This window comes from Furipterus horrens, unplaced genomic scaffold, assembly GCF_987537825.1.
Source record: "Furipterus horrens unplaced genomic scaffold, mFurHor1.1.pri manual_scaffold_1, whole genome shotgun sequence".
NCBI classification, from domain to species: domain Eukaryota; kingdom Metazoa; phylum Chordata; class Mammalia; order Chiroptera; family Furipteridae; genus Furipterus; species Furipterus horrens.
In genome coordinates, this window is record NW_028327171.1 from 22,754,778 (window position 1) to 22,777,757 (window position 22,980).

At 36.8% G+C, this 22,980-nt stretch overlaps 1 protein-coding gene across 1 annotated transcript in view; it reads right to left on the reverse strand.

Moving 5' to 3' along the window:
• The window catches only part of PLCH1 (phospholipase C eta 1), a 178,493-nt gene that overhangs the window by 36,186 nt on the left and 119,327 nt on the right, over window positions 1-22,980 (reverse strand). Inside the window, exons 7-11 of the mRNA XM_090273080.1 lie at window positions 19,513-19,606; window positions 17,609-17,812; window positions 12,535-12,655; window positions 9,718-9,889; window positions 7,223-7,330 (exon numbers count right to left, since the gene is read on the reverse strand). Of these exons, the coding sequence (XP_090129206.1) occupies window positions 7,223-7,330; window positions 9,718-9,889; window positions 12,535-12,655; window positions 17,609-17,812; window positions 19,513-19,606 (699 nt within the window). The remainder of the gene's footprint in view (window positions 1-7,222; window positions 7,331-9,717; window positions 9,890-12,534; window positions 12,656-17,608; window positions 17,813-19,512; window positions 19,607-22,980) is intronic.

Sequence of the window (22,980 nt, forward strand, 5' to 3'; positions counted from 1 at the left end):
AAATGAATACTAAGAAAACAACTAAATAAATCAACTTCGCTCCCAGTCATTTAATAGTAAAAGTATAGAGAACAAGGATAGAAAAGAAAGGCAGACTACCAACAAGAAAAGAAAAATTAGACTCATAGAAAACTTCTCCTCAGCTATTCTAGTTCCCGGAAGACAATACCTTTGAAATACAAGGAAAAATATATATACACATACACACACACACACACACAGCCATATGCTGCTTAACAATAGGAATATGTTTTGAGACATGTGTTATTAGGAGATTTTGTCATTGTGTGACCATCACAGAGTGCACTTACACAAATCCAGATGGTATAGACTACTACACACCTAGGCTCTATGGTATAATCACTGCTCCTAGGCTACAAGCCTGTATGGCATGTTACCATGCAAAACAACACAAGATTAAATAAAGCACAAGGGAAAACAATGCAATCAAGAGACAGCGTGAACAAAAGTGCATAAGATGTATGAGGTTGCTTCCACTGTAACATGACACACTGTTTAACAATAAAGTTTTCTCTGTAAATAGGAAAACACTCTCAAAAATAATGATTAAAAGTATAGTACATACACAAAACAGTAACACAATCATTTATTATCATCATTTAGTATTATGTGCTGTACCTTGTTGTATGTGCTATACTTTCATAAGACTGGAAGCACAGTAGGTTGTTTACATCAGCATTGCAAACACATAAGTTGTGTGTTGTGCTATGATGCTACCATAGCCATGACGTCACTGGGTGACAGGAATTTTCCAACTCCATTATAATCTTAAGGAACCATTGTCATACATGCAGTCCATGGTTGACCAAAATATCATTATGCATGACTATAACATATACGCTGTTAGATCTTAAATGTTCATTACCTTTGATAGGGTGGCAAAGTGTATCAGGTACTAGGAACTACGGAAATCTTCCAGGCCACTTTGTCTGTTCCCCACCCCATGTTGCCAGAATACAGTAGTCTGTCGAGCACATGGGCATTTAGTCTCTCAGTGAACACTTTCAGTAGAGAGACCCCACAACCACATGAGGTAACTCATCCCTTCTGTGAGTGCTGACACCTCTTACACCAACAAGATTCATAATCCTTAAAATGGGTCAAAGCCTAAAATAAATCACTTAGGAGGAAAAGATGACTTTGTGGCGAAGGGAGTAGGAAGAGAGGAAAATTATGCTTATGTTTAATGTGAGATATATGCACAGACTGAATAATGGTTTTAGTGTATTAGTATAATAAAAAAAGTGGTTACATGTGACTATACTACGGCTCATTTAAAACTCGTTGGAAAGTCTCAACAGACCAATAACAAAGAAGGAAGTTGAAACAGTAATCAAAAATCTCCCTGCACACAAAAGCCCTGGACTGGATGGCTTCACAGGCGAATTTTACAAAACATTTAGGGAAGAACCCTCCTCAAACTATTCCAAAAAATCCAAGAAGAGGAAAAATCCTAAAATCTTTCTATGAAGCAAGTATTACCCTAATCCCAAAACCAGGTCAAGACACAACAAAGAAAGAAAGTTACAAGGCCAATATCACTGATGAACATAGATGCTAAAATCCTCAACAAAATATTGGCAAACAAGATCCAGCAATACATCAAAAAGATCATACACCACGATCAAGTGGGATTCATCCCAGGGATGCAAGGATGGTTTAATATTCGCAAATCAACAAATATAATACATCACCTAAACAGAATGAAAGACAAAAATCACATGATCATATCAATAGATGCAGAAAAAGCATCTGATAAAGTACAACACCCATTTATGATGAAAACACTCAGCAAAATGGGAATAGAGGGAGCATACCTTAACATAATTAAGGCTATATATGAGAAACCTGAAGCCAACATCATACTCAATGGACAAAAACTGAAAGCATTCCCCCTGAAATCAGGAACTAGACAAGGCTGTCCACTCTCTCCACTCCTATTCAACAGTGTTGAAAGTCCTAGCTACAGCGATCAGACAAGAAAAAGAAATAAAAGGCATCCAAATTGGGAAAGAAGAAGTAAAACTATCATTATATGCAGATGACATGATAGTATACATAGAAAACCCTATAAACTCCAATAAAAGACTACTCGATATAATAAGTGAATTTGGCAAAATAGCAGGGTACAAAATAAATATACAGAAATCTAAGGCATTTCTGTACACCAACAATAAAATAGCAGAGACAGAGACAAAAAAAAAATACCATTTACTATAGCAACAAGAAAAATAAAGTACACTTAACCAAAAAGATAAAAGACCTGTACTCTGAAAATTACGTAACATTGAAGAAAGAAATTAAGGAAGATACAAATAAATGGAAGCAAATAACATGTTCTTGGATGGGAAGAATCAACATCATCAAAATGGCCATACTACCCAAAGCAATTTACAGATTCAATGCAATCCCTTTTAAAATACCAATGACATATTTCACAGACCTAGAACAAATACTCCAAAAAATTAATATGGAACCAAAAAAGACCCCGAATAGCAAAAGCAATCTTGAGACAGAAGAACATAGCAGGAGGAATCACAATACCAGACATCAAACAATACTACAAAGCCACTGTGATTAAAACAGTCTGGTACTGGCATAAGAACAGACATATAGATCAGTCGAACAGAATAGAGTCCAGAAATAAACCCAGGCCTCTATGGTCAACTAATATTTGATAAAGGAGGAAGGAACATAAAAAGGAGTGAGAAGAGCCTCTTTAACAAATGGTGCCGGGAGGACTGGACAAGGATGTGCAAAAAAATGAAACTAGACCACCAACTTATACCACACATGAGAATAAACTCAAGATGGATCAAAGATTTAAATGTAAGCCGTGACACCATAAAAGTCCTAGAGGAAAACATAGGCAGGAAAATTTCAGATATCCCATGTAACAATATCTTCACGGATACATCTCCTAAGGCAAGAGAAATAAAGGAAAAATAAACAAAAGGGACTACATCAAACTAAAGAGTTTCTGATCAGCAAAAGAAAACATCAGCAAGATGAAAAGGAAACCAACCATATGGGAAAACATATTTGCCAATGATATCACAGACAGGGGACTTATCTCCAAAATATATAAAGAGCTTATATGACTCAACATCAAGAAAACAAACAACCCAATTAAAAAATGGGCAAAGGACCCGAACAAACACTTCTCCGAAAAGGACATACAGAAGGTCCATAGACACATGAAAAAATGCTCAACATCATTAGCCATCAGAGAGATGCAAATAAAAACCACAATGAGATACCATTTTACATCAGTCAGAATGCCCATCATCAACAAATCAACAAACAACAAGTGCTGGCGAGGATGCGGAGAAACGGGAACCCTACTGCACTGTTGGTGGCAATGCAGACTGGTGCAGCCACTATGGAAAACAGTATGGAGTTACCCCAAAAAACTAAAAATGGAACTGCCTTTTGAACCAGAGATTCCACTGCTAGGATTATAGCCGAAAAATCCTAAAACACAAATTCAAAACAACTTATGCACCCCTATGTTCATAGCAGCACTGTTGACAATAGCTAAGTGCTGGAAACAGCCTAAGTGCCCATCTGTAGATGAGTGGATCAAAAAACGGTGGTACATTTACACAATGGAGTACTATACAGCAGAAAGAAAGAAGGAACTCCTGACATTTGCAACAACACGGATGGAACTAGAGAGAATTATGCTTAGTGAAATAAGCCAGGCAAAGAAAGAAAAATATCATATGATATCACCTAATACAGGAAACTGAAGAACAAAATAAACAAGTGAACTAAATAGGACAAGGAGCAGAATAACAGTCAATAGGAGGGAGGGGGGAGGGAGAGAAGGGGGATAAGTAAGGGAAGGGTTTAGTCAAGGAACGTGTATAAATGACTCATGGACATGGACAACGGCGAGGGATATGATTGGGGGAGAAGGGGGGGTTGGGTGGGGAGGAGCAATGGGGGAAAAATGGGACAACTGTAATTGAAAAACAAAAAAATAATAAATAAATAAAACTCGTTGAGAGGCTTGGTGTTTATGGAATAAGCTTCCCATAGGAAAGAGGGAGCTGATATCTGTGCCTAAAAGGCTGGCTAAACCAGAAGGAGCGAGAAAAAAGATACTAAATAACAGGAGAAGTGGGAAAAAACTAGTGAAGTTGAAATATGGGGGTGGAAAGTCTACAAGGCACATTGACAACAGAGCACCCCCTAAAGATGAATAATGGTGAATAAGTCTCATGAATCAGATCTGATCTTTGTACTGTGGTTGAAAGGAAACTGTCCCTATGCCTTTGAGCTGTATGATTCTTGGCTCATTAAACACACAGGCTTTACCTTGTGGTTTATACATCATGAATCAGATTGTCTCTATGGAGCTTTAGCCACAAAACAGTATGAAGCAGAAGCTTAAAGGATTCAATTAGAACAACAGAAAGCATTTATTACATGAAAAATAAACTTTCTGTGTCACTTGAATCCTTGAGTTAGAAATAACAGTATACTAGCAGGAGTAAGAAGACTGGGGTGAGGGTTCTGCTTTAAACATGAGGGTAATGCTGGGTGAGACACATATTCTGCTTCTGTGCTTCTGACTTTTGCATTTGCTGTTGCCTCTGCCTGGAACACTATTCCCTAAATATCAGCATGGCTAACTCCTCACTTCCTTCATGTTACCTTCTCTCTGAGACCTTTCCTGCTCACCCCATTTAAAATTTTGACAGACTGTTCACATACCACACTTTCTCTGCTTTTTCCCTCATTTTTACCTTTTAGCACTTATCGCTGCCTAGTACACAATGTTACGTATTTAATTCTTGTCTATCCTCCCCTTCTCCCAATAATGTATAAACTACATGAAAGTAAAGATTTTTGTGTTCTGTTTACTGATACAAACATGATGGCTGCATCTCCAATAGGAGCCGTTAATTAAAAACTGGTTGAGTGTGCAAATGAATCTTGTATAAGTCTCGTGAGGGTTAGTATTCAAGTCTTCATGAATACTAAGCTAAAATACTTATTGTAATAATTCAAATATAACTTATAAATCTAACCACGTTCTGTTGAGTTAAAACTGAGGTTACGAACTTCCTCTAAGGTAGTTACTGGTTTCACATAAGCTATGCACAGTACATCCTCTTTTGCAGAAATATAATCAGGCATTCAGTTTAAGACTGGGCAATTTACATTCGACACTCAGATAATGCATATGAGCCCTTTGCTGACGATGGGACTATAAATTAACTGATTATAGGATAACACTTTGGCTTTCTAAAGACAGCATTCCCTTTTCTCAGAAGAGCTCAAAAATATAAAGAAAAAAAAAAAAAACGGATTTAGAAAAGTGGAGTAAAAACTAGTTTTCCATTAGAATGTTGATTTCTTTATGTATTTTCTCTCTGAAAGTCTAAAATTTCACAATTAAGGAGCTTTCTGCCTTTCACTAAGGCCCAAATCAAAGAATGCAAATGAAAGATCATGACTATCTTTATGGAATCATGTTTGAAACTATCTACTTGTATGGGTCCCTAGAAACTGACTAAGAGACTTTGAAGATGAGAGGAACTCAGCTGGATATTTTTACAGGTGAAGTTATTGATTTGTTCCTATAAAACTATAGCTAACTCAATTTTATAATTACAGATATTTAACTTAGAATGTTCACTCACATTAGAGAAAAAAATTATATAAGTGGGTGGATTGAGAAAGCAGAATAACTTGGGTTTTACTCAGAGCCAAAAATGACTACAGTGTGATAGTAGTTAAATTTCCACCATCATTGTCACTAAAAACAGCATTCCCTAAACTCATAACTAGTGGAACATCTTGTTCCCTGTGTTCAAATGATGGACTACTCTGAGGCTAGCAACCAAGATACCTTCAGACCAAAATGCAAAGGTAATAAAAATCAGAGACAATATCTGGTTTATGCAGTAAAGCTAAAAAAATTGAGCTAAATTACCCATAATCACACGCAATTAATCACAATATAGTAAATATCTGGAAGAGAAAAAAAGAAACTATTTAAAACATTAAGTGTAGTTTCACTTATGTAAATATATTTACATTAATTTTCTATAACTGTAGCACCATTAGTTAGTGGTAGTAAATTGAGCCAAGATAAACTATTAAAAGGCAAGAGATTAATACAGATGGAAATATTTTTTTTCTTTTCACTTCAGATGAAACTTGTAAAGTGTATTAAAGCCAAGAAAGAAATGTCTACTGAGACTTCAGCTGTCATTAAGCTCTCGTCACCTTTGAAAACAATGCCAGCTCCCTTTGGTACCTAAAGGACGGTAGCACAGCTACTACTATCTAGAAGAGAGCAGATAGTTTTTAACAATGTAATAAATAAATTCAGGGCAATGATGCAAATTAGGAGAGTTGATACATTTCTCTGTCTTCTTGAGGGCAGAATAACAACCCCGACATCTAGAAGAACACCACTTTTTCTACATAAATGAAATTGTAAACCCTGTAACAAATTAATGTGAGCAAATGCTACTCTCAGCTTGTCATGCGACCCTGACCATCACATGAGTTGTAGCAGATGAGGATGAAGAGGGCAAGGTCAAGGAGGGAGGGGATACCTCTTTAAGCCTTACATTCCCCCCAGGCTTGCATTCCCTTTGCATTACCTGGACATAGTGCTTTTCTAGAAAGGCACCTTCTTGGTGTAGAACAGGGGTCTGAAGCACAATGCAGATAACAAAGTGTTCTGTGCCATTTTCTTTAAGAGGTGGTAAATTAAAGAGCAACCAAAGAGTCCCATGTCTGGAAGAGTTTGGAAATTCTCCAGCCCAAGGTACATTTTCTTAGGGCGGGGATGGGCATCCTAGAGAAGCAGGCCCATGCACAGCTGGGTCCTGCCAGCAGCCTCCTGCTAGCGGGAGGCAGCGACAATACTAAAGTCAGTTTATTTCAACAAAGACAGTGACATTTCTAACTGCAACTTGAGTTTTGCCTAAGTTGTGATAGCAAAGGATTTGTCCCTGGAGACGGGATTCCATCCAACTCAGAGACACAAGAATTCTTGACTCATTCATTCCATAAACATCTGAGTGTCTGCACACAAGCACACAAAGTAACTTTTAAAAAATACCCTTTTTTATCCAATAAATATGCTTACAGTTATGAGGATTCCAACAGAGCTGTGAACTTTATTGCATACTGTTTACTGAGGGTAAATAGTATGGCCATGTCTGCAACTTACATAATGGAGCTTGAATTTGCACTCATCTTCAATTTCATCTGCACTGTCTTCATCAGAAACTTCTCCCTCCTCTGCATCATCTCCAAGGTGATAAGGCAACTTCTTACCCTGAGATGGAACAAAACACTCAATTTAAAAATGAAAATAAATCCACAACAACCAAAAAATGAAAGCCATCCAAGTGTCCACCAACAGATTAATAAACAAAATGTGGTATATGCATACAATAGCATATTATTCAGCAAGAAAAAAAGGGGGGGTTATAACACATGCTATGGTATGAATGAACCTTGAGTAAATTAGGCTAAGTGAAATAACCATCACAAAGTATACAAACTATATGATTCCACTTATATGAGGTACCCAGAGTAATCAAATTCATAAAGACAGAAAGTAGAATAGTGGTTACCAGGGCTATGGAGAGGAGAGAATGGGGAGTTGTTTAATGGGCATGGAATTTCAGTTCTGCAAGATGCCAAGAGTTTTGGGGATTAGTTACATGCCAACATAAATGTACTTAACACTACTGAAATGTGCACTTAAAAATGGAATGTAAATTTTATTATTTGCATTTTATTACAATTAAAAATAACTTAAAAGTGAAATATAAAAATGCGTTATCCCTTAGCCAATCATTACTTCAGACTGACTAGATAGCAGATAGTTTGAATTACAAGCAAAACAAAGGAGAAGAGATTTTCAAGAAAAGGCAGTTTTAACTCCTTTCAACGAAATATAATTAATTTGGGATGTGATTATTTACAAATAAAAATCAGACTTAATTTTGATAATATATGGGTCATCATAACAAGCACCACACCTGTCCAGTGCCCTTAAGAGCAGCATATATATATATATATATATATATATAAAAGCACACACATACACACATATATATATATATGGTTAGAAAGTGTGTATGTGTTATAGTTATAATAATAATGAACATGCCTATCTGCAAAGCTATTCAAATGATGCCTTTTGGATCAGAAATTACTGTGATGCCAAAAGAACACCGGAAAATCAGTTTCCTTGATTTTGCTTTAAATGGTAACATGCTGGTTTATAGATCTAGGAATTCTCCTTAAAGTCTGAAGGATGTCACTACTAGCAGATAGACCTCGGCTGCCTTGAAATAGTTTACTCATAGTCTGCATTTGCTGCCACTCCTTCCAATGAGCTCCTCAAAATTTCTGGATCTGACTCATCCTGGTGCCCATCAGCCCTGGGACATTCTGTGTCAAGTGACTGAAGTCCAGTTACTCAAAAGGGACTCAGTTAATTCATATAAATACCTACCTTAAGTTTCACTGTCCAAAATGGAAGGATTTCAATCAAACAAACTTATTCTGCATTTAACCTTCTGACTGCTAACTAAAGATGATTCAGGAAGTGGAAACATTTACAAGGTGATAAAGGTCACAGTTAGCTTTCTAACCCAACCATCACTATTCATCACCAAAGTTTACTTTAGAAAGACTTCAGAAAAATTGATGAAGTTATCTCTTGCGTTATTTGGTGCTTTTATTCAAAATGCTTTCACACATACAAATGCACAACGTCTTTGATGCAGTCTATAATTCTCATTTAATGATAGAAGAACAGGGTTGCCCAATGCCAAAGATAAACACTTTACATCTTTGCCATCTGCTGACCTCTCCTGAAGTCTTGCTACACTCTGACATTTTTGCACCCCCCACGTGATATTTGGGGATTCTGTACACACCCCTTTTAGGTAAAATATAATCCAGTTTGAATATTAATACTCTACTGTTCTTCCCTAGGTTTTTAGTCTGAAAACAATACAACTATCCAAGATGGTTTTAATTCAAGCACAAAATTATATGGAATAAAGTAAAATCAGAAAGCAATCTGCAATCTCAAGGAATGGTCTTTCTATTCCCTGCATTAATAATATTCATTGCAGGTAGTAAGCTTTCCCCCTCAGAAACATCTGCTTATGAAACATCATTCTAGTCACCTACTGCTCCTTCGCATACACCCACGTCCTGAGGGACACTATGTCTCTGCCTTTGCTCCCCTTTGAAGGGAGCTCTTCCTTCTCACTTACATAACCAAAGTCAATCGACCATGAAGATTGTTTGTCTTTTTTGACAGACAGTTACTGGAGCTTGAAATGGGAGAGAAGAATCTGAAAGAAATGCTTTCAGATATAGACACAGGAGTCTTCTCTGCCTCTGCACCCCACCGTTCTCCAGTCTGAACTAAAATACAAGCCTAAAATATTAAGCCTTTGGCTTACAGTATTAATATTCTCACTTCATAAAAACATTCTAGAATATGCAGTCACTCAGCCATTAGCTTTTTCTTAAGGTATGACTATAAATTGGAGCAAGGTTCATATACCAATCAAGACAATCTTTCATGTATGGACCCTAATTATTATTCTCCTGGGAAACCAGTTTGTAATCCTAATGAGAGGGAGGACTGAGTTGGTCATTAATGCCTTTTACTGTGTTCCTTCAGATAATTACCTTCACTAGGATTTTGCCTTTCAAACTTTGAGGGCTTGGAAGCTGCTTGGACTCTCCCGTGTCTACAGATGACAGATCCAGTTTGTCCTGAAATATTCCTTTCAGGTACTGAGCAATCTTCCTTTGCTGCTGCACACTGCAGTGATTCTCGATAGACAGTATGACCGGGAACCTGTGAGAACAGCACCACATTCTAAAGGCAGAGCACAGGCAACTCGGGGTGTTCCAATAATCATTCTGTATTCATTATGTTCTTGCAATCCTAGTAATTTGTGTATGTGGTGATGATTAAATGCTTCAAAATGAGGAAAATGAAAAATGCACTATAAAAAAATCCTCCTCTTAGTAAATATATTTTATCAGGCATATGGCTGAACAAAATACCAATCCATGTGGAATGACTTAGTTTGATATTTCGTATCATGGGGAAAAAATGGTGTGTGTGTGTGTGTGCGTGTGCGCCTGCACATATGTCTTTTAAATGAAGAAAATAGAAAATTTTAAGAGAAATAAGAAGCCTAAAGAAATAAAACTGGTATAATATAATTTTGTCTTATTTATTCAAAAGTCTAGAAACATCTAAGAGACCACTGAATATCATTAAATGCAGATATTTGCATTTACTATATATGATATATATTATAAATAAAATATATAATCAGTCCCCAGCTTGAATATCACTACTGAGGATAAAATAATGAAATTTTGTGTTTTATATTTATAGCATCCTATTCCAGGCATTTCAAAATCACTTGTATTATATTTGAAGTCTGTCAGAAAAAAGAAAAAGAAAGAAAATTTAAACATTTACTCACCACCAGCACTCAGGTTTCTGCATGGAGAGTTCGAGACCTAAGTAAAATGATTACCAAAGACATCCTGGAGGTGGTAGCCAAGCCAGAAAGGGAACCAGAACCAATTACAAAATATTATTCCTCTTCTGTTTTTTCTTCAGAGCAAGAAATTATTTCATATTCAGGTTTATTTTGATTTTTTTTCAGTTTTCTATCAATAGCTTCCAAAGTAATAGGAAATATATTTTTCCACAGTTACAAATCAATATTTAACTTGTATAATATATCTATGTAGAGAAAAATTCTTATTTCTGGGTTTGCATTAGAAGTATAAGCTCTATAATACCGGCTGTGACCTTCTACAATTATATTCTATCCTTATTAGTAAAACCTGATACCAGAGGTAATTTCAGATATGAACCTTTGTGACTAAAGTCAGTTTGGTTATCTGACTATAATCTGTTTGATCTTATGTCCTCACACGGGTTTTACACGGAGAGGTAGAAAAAGAAAAAAACAACAACAAGCTAGCAATCTTTAGTGTCTGTTCAATAACATGACAGAAACCTAACAATGACTTTTTAAATTGCTGACCTATTTATAAAAAGCCTGTTAATATCTAAAGATGCATAATGTAAGAGTGTTTCTCAAGAGGGGAGGAGGGCAATTGTGCTGTACCACCCCCTCAGGCACAGGGACATTTTTCAATGTCTGAAGACATTTTTGCTGGTCATAATATAAGGGGTGCTACTGGCATTTACTGGGTAGAAGCCAAGGATGCTGCTCACCATCCTACATGCAGCAGACAATTCCCCCACGTCAACAGTTATTGACCAAAATGTCAATGGTGAAAAGGTTGAGAAACCCTGGTTTCCAGCAAGCAACTAAAGTGTAAGAAAGTAAAGCAAAAGAACAAACTTTTAAAATGTGTTAAACAAGCTTATTAGTTGTTTTAATTTGAAGTGCTCTTCTCCTAAGGATTCCCAAATTTGATGTAATCACAGTCAAGTCACCAGAGGCTCCCCCTGAAGTACATAGGTAGCAGGGCTTCTCAACATGCTCCTTCACATATTGGGAACAAAGTGGTAAAATCACTTCTTCAACTTGGCTAGGACTAGTAGTAATGACACATCAGAAATCAGTACTCGAGATTCTACCATGTATTACAGAAGACACCAAAAACTAACCTGCTATGCAGCAAGAGCCTCTTATTAGAACAGCATTTTAACCTCATTGGTAATTCATGAGAAGGTCAAGTATTAAAAATGTTAAAGCCCACTAACTTTCATAAGATTAATTTTATGCAGATGTACTTTTAATTTGCTTCTGTATAGCTCTGAAACTTGGGGGCAAGTTCTGAATGTATAATTGACAAATAACCAAAAATAGGCCAAGAGCAACCACTTGAAAAATAATGACTATTAAGGAAGCAAAGAAATAAAACAGAAGATCATTTGCCAAAAAAGGAGAATGAGAAGCAATGATAACAGGGGAGGAGAGAATGTTACAATAGAACCCTCTGCCCCCCCCAAAAAAAGCAAGTATTGGGGAGAAAATAGTCAACATTATCAAATACTAAGGAGGAGTCAAGCAACATGAGTATGCTAGACACTGAAGTATATTTGGACATCCAGCAAGTCTGGAAACCTAGATATTATTTTACTGAGTTATAATATAACATCAATAAAGTATCTGTATAGTAACCTGTGTTTCCAGAATTTATGGACACTCTCTCTGTTCACCCTGGGCTTAGAAATTTTGAGGTCACTCTTTGCAAGACTATGTTTTGAAGAGGCAATGTCTAGACATAGAATGGGGTAAGGAATAAATGCAACATGAGAAAGTGGGTACATGAAGTCCATATTGTTTGTTCACAATGTTCTGCTGGGAAGGAAGGAGAGAACGAGGGTAATACAAAGGGGAGGAATACTCCACGGAAGGGTGTGGGGTTTTGTAGTCACGTTCCATCAGGCAATGCTCCGTGTGCTGGCTGAGCTCAGTTCCCTGGTGTTGCTACACTTACTCGTTCTTCACGAATGCGTGTTTGTTGATGGTCTCCACAACATCTCTGAAGGGAATTTTTGAAGTGAGAGTATAACCGTGGTGAACAACTGGCTCCCCATCTGGGCCATCCCAGCAGTCAACTGCCAAAAACAGAACGTCACATCAAAAACCAAAAGTTCCTGGCATTTACTAATATGTCTGGAAACATCAAACAAGTATTATGTTATTATTTGAGGTTATACATATTATAATCATGACAAGGGTGTCAAATAGAGAAATAGGTGTTCTGCCATATTTATCAGAACAAGGAACTAAAGATAATAAATAATTTGTTTTTGAGTTCTTTTAAGTTAACAAAGATGTCATATCCACAAGTAGCTTAGCATTTACCATGAACTTTCATTAGAAACTGATCTAAATTGAGTCAAGTGTTCCAAGGATAGTGATATTTCTTAACAGGTTGTTTCATGAATTTCACTTCTTCATTTTACTAAAGGCTTTTAATAAGTCACAGTGACCATCTCAAATCAATAACAGGGATTTTCATTTTTGTTTACTTAAATTATGTTTCCATTAATTTCCATTAATTCTACAGTAGTTAAAAAATAACAAAGACTTCCTAAGTTCAAATCCTCAGACCCTGCCAAAATTTATGTGAATGTGGACAATTGATTGAATATTTAAAGTCTTATTTTCTCATCTATAAAAGAAAAATAATAACAGGACTTGCATCATAAATTTCACTGATGATTAAGTATATATAAAGTTGCTTATAATTAGGCACACAGAACTGATATTGATAAAATTGACATTATGTGTGTAGACAACCTCATTAGCTCTGAGCTGGAGAAAGGTACTAGCTTCCTCACCATCCTCCCCAACTTAAGAGTGCACCTTCTCTTGTTTTAAACTCTGCAATCAGACAAATATCTCAAAACACTGCTTTTACCGTGTTGCCTCTTCACTGAAAAGCCTACTTGGTCCATAACAGAGCATCCAACACAAATATGTACCCAGGTGATGTAGGCTAAATTTATTAATAACTATCCTGCAGCAGCCCCTACCTGCTTAACCCCAAGGTCCTTATCTCTGGTGCTAGAGACTGGCTAGTGTTCTCTAAGCCCATTTTCTCTTTCAACCTGTACACAACTGCACTACACTGACCGCTTCCCTTGCAAGAGGATGCAGTCATTGAAATGTGGGCAGGAATGACACGCAGCAAGCACATCCAGGTCTAGTTCACAAACACTTGCCCTACACAGTCAACCATGCTCTCTCTTCTGCTGTGACTCCAGAAATCATTGTCGAAGACAGCACAGCCACGAGGCGACAGAAAGAGCCTGCACCCACTGGGAACAACAGTTTTAAATTTCACATAAACAAAAAATAAATTTCAGTTGTTTTTAAGGAAAGAGATTTTAGGCTTAACTGTTAAAGGAATAAACTAATATTGGCTTAATTAATATCCTAGCTCCTGTCTAACAAGTCAACCTTATTTTCTCCTACAACCAAAATCACGGACTCATTCTTTCAATTTGGCAAGTCTTGTCACATACCATCCTTCCTCATGCCTTTGCTTCTTTCATTTAAGGTCAGCTGAAATGCCTCCTTTTGCTTTAACATTGCTTATCTAAATCCCAATCCATAGAACATTGCCAGCTCTTATGACATTGCCCTTCCTTATTGATAGGGGGTCACAAGCTGAAATACCGACAAGAGCCTAGGAGGCAACATAAATGAGAGCTGTAGGTCAACAGTAAATGTGCGTCTAAATGAGATAACCACTTCTCACTCTGGTTACCAAATCTAAGAAAAATCCAAAATCTAAATTTTACTGTTCTGAAATTTCCCAGGTTTTAGTTATCACCAATTAACCTATTTTTAAAATTACACTATGGGCCAAACATAAACAATTCTGCAGGCTGGATTTGACTCATGGAATGCCAATTGGAACTACCTTTTCATTAGAGCCGCCCAGTTCAGGACCATCCCTATGCTCTATTTTAGTAGCTCCTTCTATATACGTGTGTTTTGTATATTACCTTGAGATTGTACCTCTATCTCCTCTGAAAACATGTTCAACATAACTACAATGTGATTTGATGGTTAATATTATGTATCAACTTATCTGGGCTATAATGCCAGTTTTTTGGTCAAACATTTGTCTAAATGTTACTGTAAAGATATTTTTTAGATGCCATTAACATGTCATACTTCTAGTCAAGATGGTGGCATAGGCAGACATGGCTTGCCTCCTCCCACAACCACATAAAATTACAATTAAAATATAGAACAACCATCATTCAGAACCATCAGAAATTGAGTTGAATGGAAGTCTGACAACGGAATTAAAGAATCCATATCCATCTAGACTGGTCAGAGGAGCAAAGACATAGAATAGGCTGGTCCCACATCCACATGTGGTAGATAAAAATTTGGGAGGGATATCTCATGAGCAAGGAGTCCCAGCCCCACATCAGTACACATCCGGCCCTCAGGGTTCCAGTGCCAGGAAGATAAGTCCCCACAACTTCTGGCTGCAAAAACCAATGAGGATTGAGCCAGTGGAAGAAACTGCTGGAACACCAAGCAGTTCCTCTTAAAGAGCCCACATATGGACTCACTTACCAGACTCCCTCCATCTGAGCTCTAGCAGTGGGGTAACAGCTTGAAAGGCACCAGTAGCACACAAGGAGGAACAGAAGTATCTGGCATCAAGGCAAGCAGAGGCCATTGTTCCTTTTCTGAACCTTCCCTCCACAGAGCCAGCAAACTGGTGTTATATCTGAGACTCCATCAACCTAGCTAACACTGTTTGACCCACCCTGGAGATGCCCTGAGACCCCAACCCACCCAACTCTGGGCCCTCCCAAGATGCTTTCCCATATGAATGGCTGGTCTTGGTTCATGCTTTACAACTTCCTAAATCCTCTCAAACAAGCTATAGCTGGCCTCAGTGAGCCCCAGGCCTGGCACTATCAGCAGCCAGCCTAGACTCACAGCTTAGCTTTGCCTGGGAATCTCCAAGCCCAGCACAAGTAGCAGACATCTCAGATTGCTTTGCAGCTCAGGCAAGGTGCCCCAGGCAAAGTATTGGTGAGGGCTGACTTTCCCCTGCACCACCTGTTTTTGTTCTTGTTTGCTTAGTTTTTAAAAAAATTAAGTTGCTGATAGATATGTATTTATTGCCATTTTATTGTTCATAGTTTTGATCTTCTTCTTTTTCTCAAATAAGTCCCTTTAACATTTCATATAATAATGGTTTGATGATGATGAACTCCTTTAGTTTCTTTCCTGTCTGGGAAGCTCTTCATCTGCCCTTCAATTCTAAATTATATCTTTGCTGGTGCTCTTTTGCTAATATTTATAACACAGGTGACATATCTATACCCAATGATGCATCTCCAAACATTCAGTTTTTAGATTGGATTTCATGACTTATCTGTTAAATGAGGATAGCAACACTCCTGATTGGTGCTGGCATGCTAACGTGTGGCATTGGTATCCATGTTCAAATGGCAGCGACATTTCCTATAAGAGCTCATGCTGTCATGGGATTGTTGGCAAGATCGAAATCTTCTAACCCCATTATCCCATTTAAAAACAAACCTGTATCCTCATTTTACCTTCTTCCAAATTTTAAAATCTTCCATGTAACATCAAGTCTTCCTCTAATATAGAAAAATGCTGAGACACTAACCTACAGATTAGCTACTTCCTACTTCTAACTGACGTGCCATGGAAATTATAACGTCCCAGCTGTCAAAAACGAGATTAGCCACTTACTCTTTTCATTATTTTACTTTCATGTTGCATGGGACATTTCTGACCATTCCTTTCCGATACTTTCATCCCCTAGGTCCAAGTCACCACTTTGTGTCAGTTGTCCCCACTGGGTCCCCTTGATATTTCTACCTTCTAAATGTTGGATCATTTAAGTCCTCAGGCCTCACTCCCTTGTTCACTCTTCTCTGTAAGTGATCCTCTACACTTTAGTGATTTTAACCGCCACATACAAAGCTCAGAATTACGAAATCTTCATCTTGCCTGGATCCTCCCAGTGAATTCAAATATTATTGTCCAACTAACTGATAAAAAGGTCCGCATAAACATTACAAAGTCACTATAAACTCAACAAATGCAAAACTGAATGAATTAATGCTCTTCCCATTAGATTCCCCAGAGGATGTGGCGGTGCCATTCATTCATCCCAGTCCTCCTCTTCATTCTTTACATCCTTTATTTCTCTCACCAGGTCCTGCCTGTTAAGTTTACTTTTTTATGTCCATATCTCACTTAGTCCAAGCTTTTATAATCCTTCTGCTGAATCTTTGCAATAGCCTTCCCATCACCCCCCTTGCTCATATTTCACTCCCCTCCCCTCCCACAAACACACAGCCTAAAAAAATTATCCTCCTGCACTGTTGCCCAAATAGTCTTTCTAAACTTCAGGTCTAATCATATCACTATAGGAATTAGGGCCCTTTATTGGACCCTAGATACCAAAAACTGAAGTTGAAATTCCTCACTGCAGCACTCAAAACCCTTTATGACTGACCCAAGTTTACCTTCCCAACCTACCTGGTTTGTCATCATACTTCACCTCATACCTTACTGTCCACACCACATCTCTGCGATGTCTATGATTCACCTGGTGGAATACTCACACTGTACTATTGCTCTAAACTTCCGCCCTTTTACTAGGCCGTGAACTCCTTGGAGACAGAAGCCATGTCTTACATCTGTGTCCCCACCCCCAGGAACCCACTAGAAATCGAATAAATGTTGGCTGATTGATAGACCATGGGGTATCATGAAAACAGTTATCCTGAACTATTTTTTTCCACTATGTGATCAAAAATATCTTTCTAAAAAATTTTTCATTGTTAGTACAGTTTTTCAGCAACCAACTCATTGACAATGGGGAGAAACCAGGTAGGATTATGAGTTAAGAAGGACTTTATAATGAGCAAGAAAACATTTCTCATTACTTAGAGTGTACTTTCGAGGTCACCATTATTTAAACTAGACTTGACTGACCAACTAAAGAGCATGTTCACTAACACAAACCATAGCTCAGACAAAGGACATACCTTCCACACAGCGACAGCCCTCTTGTAGCACCCGAGCGTACATGTCCACCTTGGACTGAGAAAGGAGCTGGTCCCCAGTCAGGTATGTGTTGTGGGAAGAAGCAATGTAGTAGTTGCACAGGGGCTGATCCATGTCCTGGTACACTTCATTGTGTGATGGGTTAAAGACGTCACAAGCAGGACTTCGCATGAAGTTCGTGAAGCCTTTGGAAGAAAGAGTGAAGTACTGTACTATAGCTTTAAAGTTCATGGGCTCAATTGATTGTAACAGGGACAACAGAGATCAAAGTATGTTTACAGGGATTATCTTAGTTACCCTCAAGACAGCCTTGGCAGGGAACACTGGGACAAAGAGAGGATTTGCTTTAGGTCAAGTAGACAGTATCAAAAGCTTAAATGTGACTTTGGGGAGTATAAACTTAAACATCATAATTTTTTATTGAGTGGAGGAGGGTTTCCTGCAAAGCCATTCAGTAACTACTGAGCTCAAGCTCGGGCTGTGCAGTGTGACCTCCTCAGTAACTGATGTGACATTAAAACATCTTTTATACTAAGTGGTATGATGATCCACCAACAATTTGATAGATTATTGGGTTGATCTGAAAAACAGTATTGTTAGTGCCATAGGTGAGGTAGCAGAGCAAAAGTTAGGCACTGCCAGTCTATAGGCTGTGGTTGACTATGAAATTGGCTTTGGGAAGATGCAGCTAATTGTCAGCACATTTAATAACTATGAAATAGTGCTTAAAGGTTATGTATAGTTTCTCAAAACGTAAAGCCTAGGTAGAAGAGGCATTCATTAATATATGAATAAACACATGAATGATGCATAAGTACCTAAGCGGGATGGTTTTTAGGATAACTTGCTTCAAGTCTTCAAGAATCATGTGGTAAAGCTCTATCTGTAAATTCACTCTGAGACTCTGGAGATTCTTCATGCCCTTCCTTATGGCTGAAGCTTAGAAATCATGTTTAATTCCAACTTTGAGGGCCACACCAAGGAAAAAACTCATTCCTTAGTAAGATCCAAATTTGTTTCTTTTTTCCAGGCTGTTTTTAAAATGTTTTTGATAATATAAATTTTAAATTATTCCTTTTCATTTTAATTACCCTCTACGTTAGGAAGTAATAAACACATGGTATCACACTGAGAGCCTGGGAGCAGGAGAAACAGGGGCCAACAATCAAAAATGGTGAGATAAGCCACAGCTTTGCAGCTCTTGAGGCAGTAATGGCCCAGTGGTCTTTCACTAAGAATATCTCCTCTTAAGTAGAAGCCTGCAATTTGTTTCCCTACATATTTTAAATACTTATAATTTAGACATACATGTAGCTATGTTCATATCATATTATTTATATGTAAGATCCCAGGATCTAGATTCTGAGTATATATCTGTGGGCAAACTAATTTCTTGGAGCCTCGCTTTCCTCGACTACAAAATGAGATAGTTGGATTAAAGAGGTGTGTGGTTCCAACAAACCTCTCCACTGCTACCAGCTAGGTAAAAACTAGTTCATTGCCAACACGCTTACATTTTAAGACACACGTTTACTTTCAAGTCACTAGTTTCATACGTTACTTATTTTAGGACCGTATTTTCCCTTCATAAAATTATCAGATTGAGGTTATTTCTAAAAATTAGCTATTTGAGAAAAGCCTAAGTATTAGTATTTTTCATACATAGTGGCTTCAAGTTGAATTGCTAGTAGTTGAAAATGCATATCATCATTGCAAAAGGAAGAGAAGTGGCAATATCACTGCATCTGCTTTGGAGGAAAATGGGGTATAGGAATCATCGGTAATTCCAGAGATACCTCTGATTTCTTTTCCTACAAATTTTGCTAGAATTTAACTTAGTGAACTGAACTGAGGAATGAGAAATTAAGAATATTGGTTATTTTACCTTCTATGCCAAGAACATTTTTCGCCTTATTTTCTTCTGAAACTTCAAATTTCCTTATGATGTCAAGACAATAGTCTGTTGTCGCATTATTCATCTAAACAAAACAGAATGTTAGTAGAGTACCTGAAATTTCATAAAATATGTTTCTCTACGCTAAAAATCGTACCAATTTTTTAGGCATTCTTGATATAGTGCCAAGTGGTTAAATGAACAGCGTTTGAGGTTACTAGTGTCTTTGAAAAATGATCATGATCTCAATCTTCCTTACATCCTTCATATTTTAATCAGTGAAAACAGCCCTTCAACTACTAGAAACATGTTCTCTATGGAGCAATAAAATTAATTAAATAGAATTAATAGTCAAAGCAAATCCACTGTCAAAAATCCACTCACTGTAAACTAGTAACTATCTCTGCAAAATGTACTCCACACAAATACTGAAATTTGCTAGTGATAAATATATGAATATATGTTGAAAAAAATGATTCTTTACCCCCCAAAAAATGTTGTAGGTAAATCTACCTGTACATGTGTGTATGTTATAGATCCTTGCATTGAATCATGAGCATAGTCTGTCATGCTGATTCAAGAACACAAAAGTTAGCAACAAGAAAACGTAATCAAAAAGCAAGGTGAGACAGCTAGCATAACAGAGATTTCTGGAGCAAGATGGCTCGCGTTCAAATCAGCTACCTCATACCATTGACAATGTGATCTTGAATGAGTCACTTACTTTCTCTGTGGCTGCCTTATGAGATAGCTGCAAGGATTAAATGAACTAAAACTTGTAAGTACCACGAAACTCACCAAAAGGCAGGACATGATACTATTATTGAGTCAGCCTCAAGGTTGGTGAATAAACATTACATACTCAGTGTCACTGGGAAAAGTAAACTCTTCAGGAATAATTTCCTTAATTTAGAAGCAACATAAAGGGTCAAAAATCCTTTGAGCCCCACAGTAGTTTAACAGTGACATTTAAAATACTGATGAATAGTGACAGAGGAAGCTAATGTTGTGAGCCAGTATTTCATATTTCTGTGATGCTTCTCAAAAATTATATTACTTCAAGTTCAATACTTATGATTTAGTAAAATCTAACTTTTCTAAACAGTTTATTTAAGAGCACTTAAACTTTTCAGGGGGAAAAAGCCCTGGTATGCACGTTTTTTTATTTGTTTGTTTTTGTTTTTTGCCTGTCTAAAGAGCACAGAATGCTTCTCCACCTCACCCTAACCCCAAGTAGCTGCATAATGGCGAATCCATGCCTTTGTGTAAAATCTAGTTCTTACTTTATTCAGAGGTCTACATTACCAGACACCACCTGAAACACCATAAATAAATGAAACTATCTGCAAGGAACTCTACTGACCACGTCAAGCTTTGCGCAGCTCATTATTGTTTGCTATAAGTTAGACAGATTTATCACATGCGGTCCAAAGATAAATAATCTCTCACAAACTAAAAACACTGAGTTTCATTGCAAATTATTTGGTTTATGAGGCCATTTGTTCAGAGATATGGGGGCCTTGAACTATACTACCAGGAGCATATGAGATCTATAAAAACAAAAACAAATGAACAAGAAAATGTCATCCTGGGTTGGAGCTAATGGTAGATAAGCAAGAATATGTTACTAGTTCAAGACAGAAAGCAGAATGTGCTAACAAAAAAGCATCATATTTGAAAAGTATAAAATTGTAAAAATATTAGTAGGAATTCTAGGAAGTTCACAATTTCTGGATACCATAAAAGAATTAATGGGATAGAATCAATTTTCTACCCAAAATTCAAGTATTAAGTAAAATACAGTAAAACCTCATAATAATGAAAATTGCAGTATAAGAGTCAATCAGCTCCTATCCTTCCCCTATCCTTGTTCTCATGTAATTAACCTCCTAATACTAAAATTCTACATTATACATTATTAAAATTTTTAGACCTCACTTAAAAAGTTATATTGGGGTTCTACTGTATGAATGAAGATTAATGCTCTGTCTTGTCCATTTTTCCTGTTTTGCTTCCCATTTGGGATAGCTGATAAGGTGAAATAGAAACACTTCCTCCCTATTTCCCATGGAGTTTATTGTAAAGTTTTGTCTGCTGTCAATACCTGAGCTGCTCCCTGTCTCCAACACTCATGATTGTTCTTACTATACAAGGCAATTGCCTCTAAAAGAACTTAAGGAAAGTTTCATTTATTTTAAAAATGAAAATTTACATTTATATAATGCAGTCAATACTGCACAGTTTATAAAGAGCATTTACACCCGTAATCTTAAATAGTTCTCGCAACTGTCTTGTAAAGTTAGTGTTTTTTATCCCCATTATATAGATGAGAAAACATGATGAAAAAGACTAACTCAATCAAAGTCACAAAACCAGTAAGGGGTAGAACCAAGGCTCAAATTTCGAACTTCTGACTTCACATTCAAGCCTTTTCTTTTATATTATATCTATTCTCTGGGTGTTTTTATTTCTAGAGAAAATTGAAATGCTTACTCTGAAACTGATTTCTTTCAATATAGCTGAAATTCCTTAATATTAATTTCTTCACTTTTGCAATTTTGCAACTTTCAAGTCAGTTACTATAATTCTACTTATTCTGGATTGAACTCCATTCTCTTCCTTGTTTACTACAGTTCTATAATTTCATCTAAAGAGGAAAGAATAACTAGTCCTCATGTTACATACTTCAGATGGACTAGTTGTAGAAATCAAAGCCATGAATCTATAAAATACTTGTATTCTGACACTAACTTTTTATCCCCAGACTTCCTTGTAAGTTTTCTAGCAAACTTTTTTTCAGTGAATGCAAATTTCAAAACAAATTCAGAGGGAGTAATTATATTTCTTATAGTTCTGATTTCCGAAATACAAAATCATGGTATAATTTGCACAGAATTTTTAATATTGCTAAGCTCTTTTCAATGTTTTTACCAAACTAACATATCCATAAATTAAATAAGTCAAAACTAAGATTCTTAGATTAAGCAGAACCCAACCCCCATACCCAGAACCACATTCCAGAGGTAAAAATGCCAACATTTCTAGCTATTTCTTCTGGAATGAGTCTTTATATTTCTAATATATTCTTAATAATTATGTAAATGATGCTTCTTTCTATTCTATATACCTTAAACATTACCTATTAACTTTTTATGTGTTAGAAAAGACTTAGCTCTTTTGGACCAGCAAAACTAACGTTCTCCTTCTACCATCCTCCCTGTAAGATATTTTAATTTTTATTAAATTACTATTCACTGCATAAACTGTTTTGTCTATGCAAAGATTAAAGTCTGTTATATAATATGATTGTTCCTTTTCTTATAGAACACTATTTTCTGATTTAACCATTTGTTTGATTTTTTATAACTCTACCACAAATTTTTACTTTATCTTTGGCATTGCAAAATTTCACTATGATTTGTCTCTGTGTCGGTCTTTCAACATTCACTGAGCTTGACA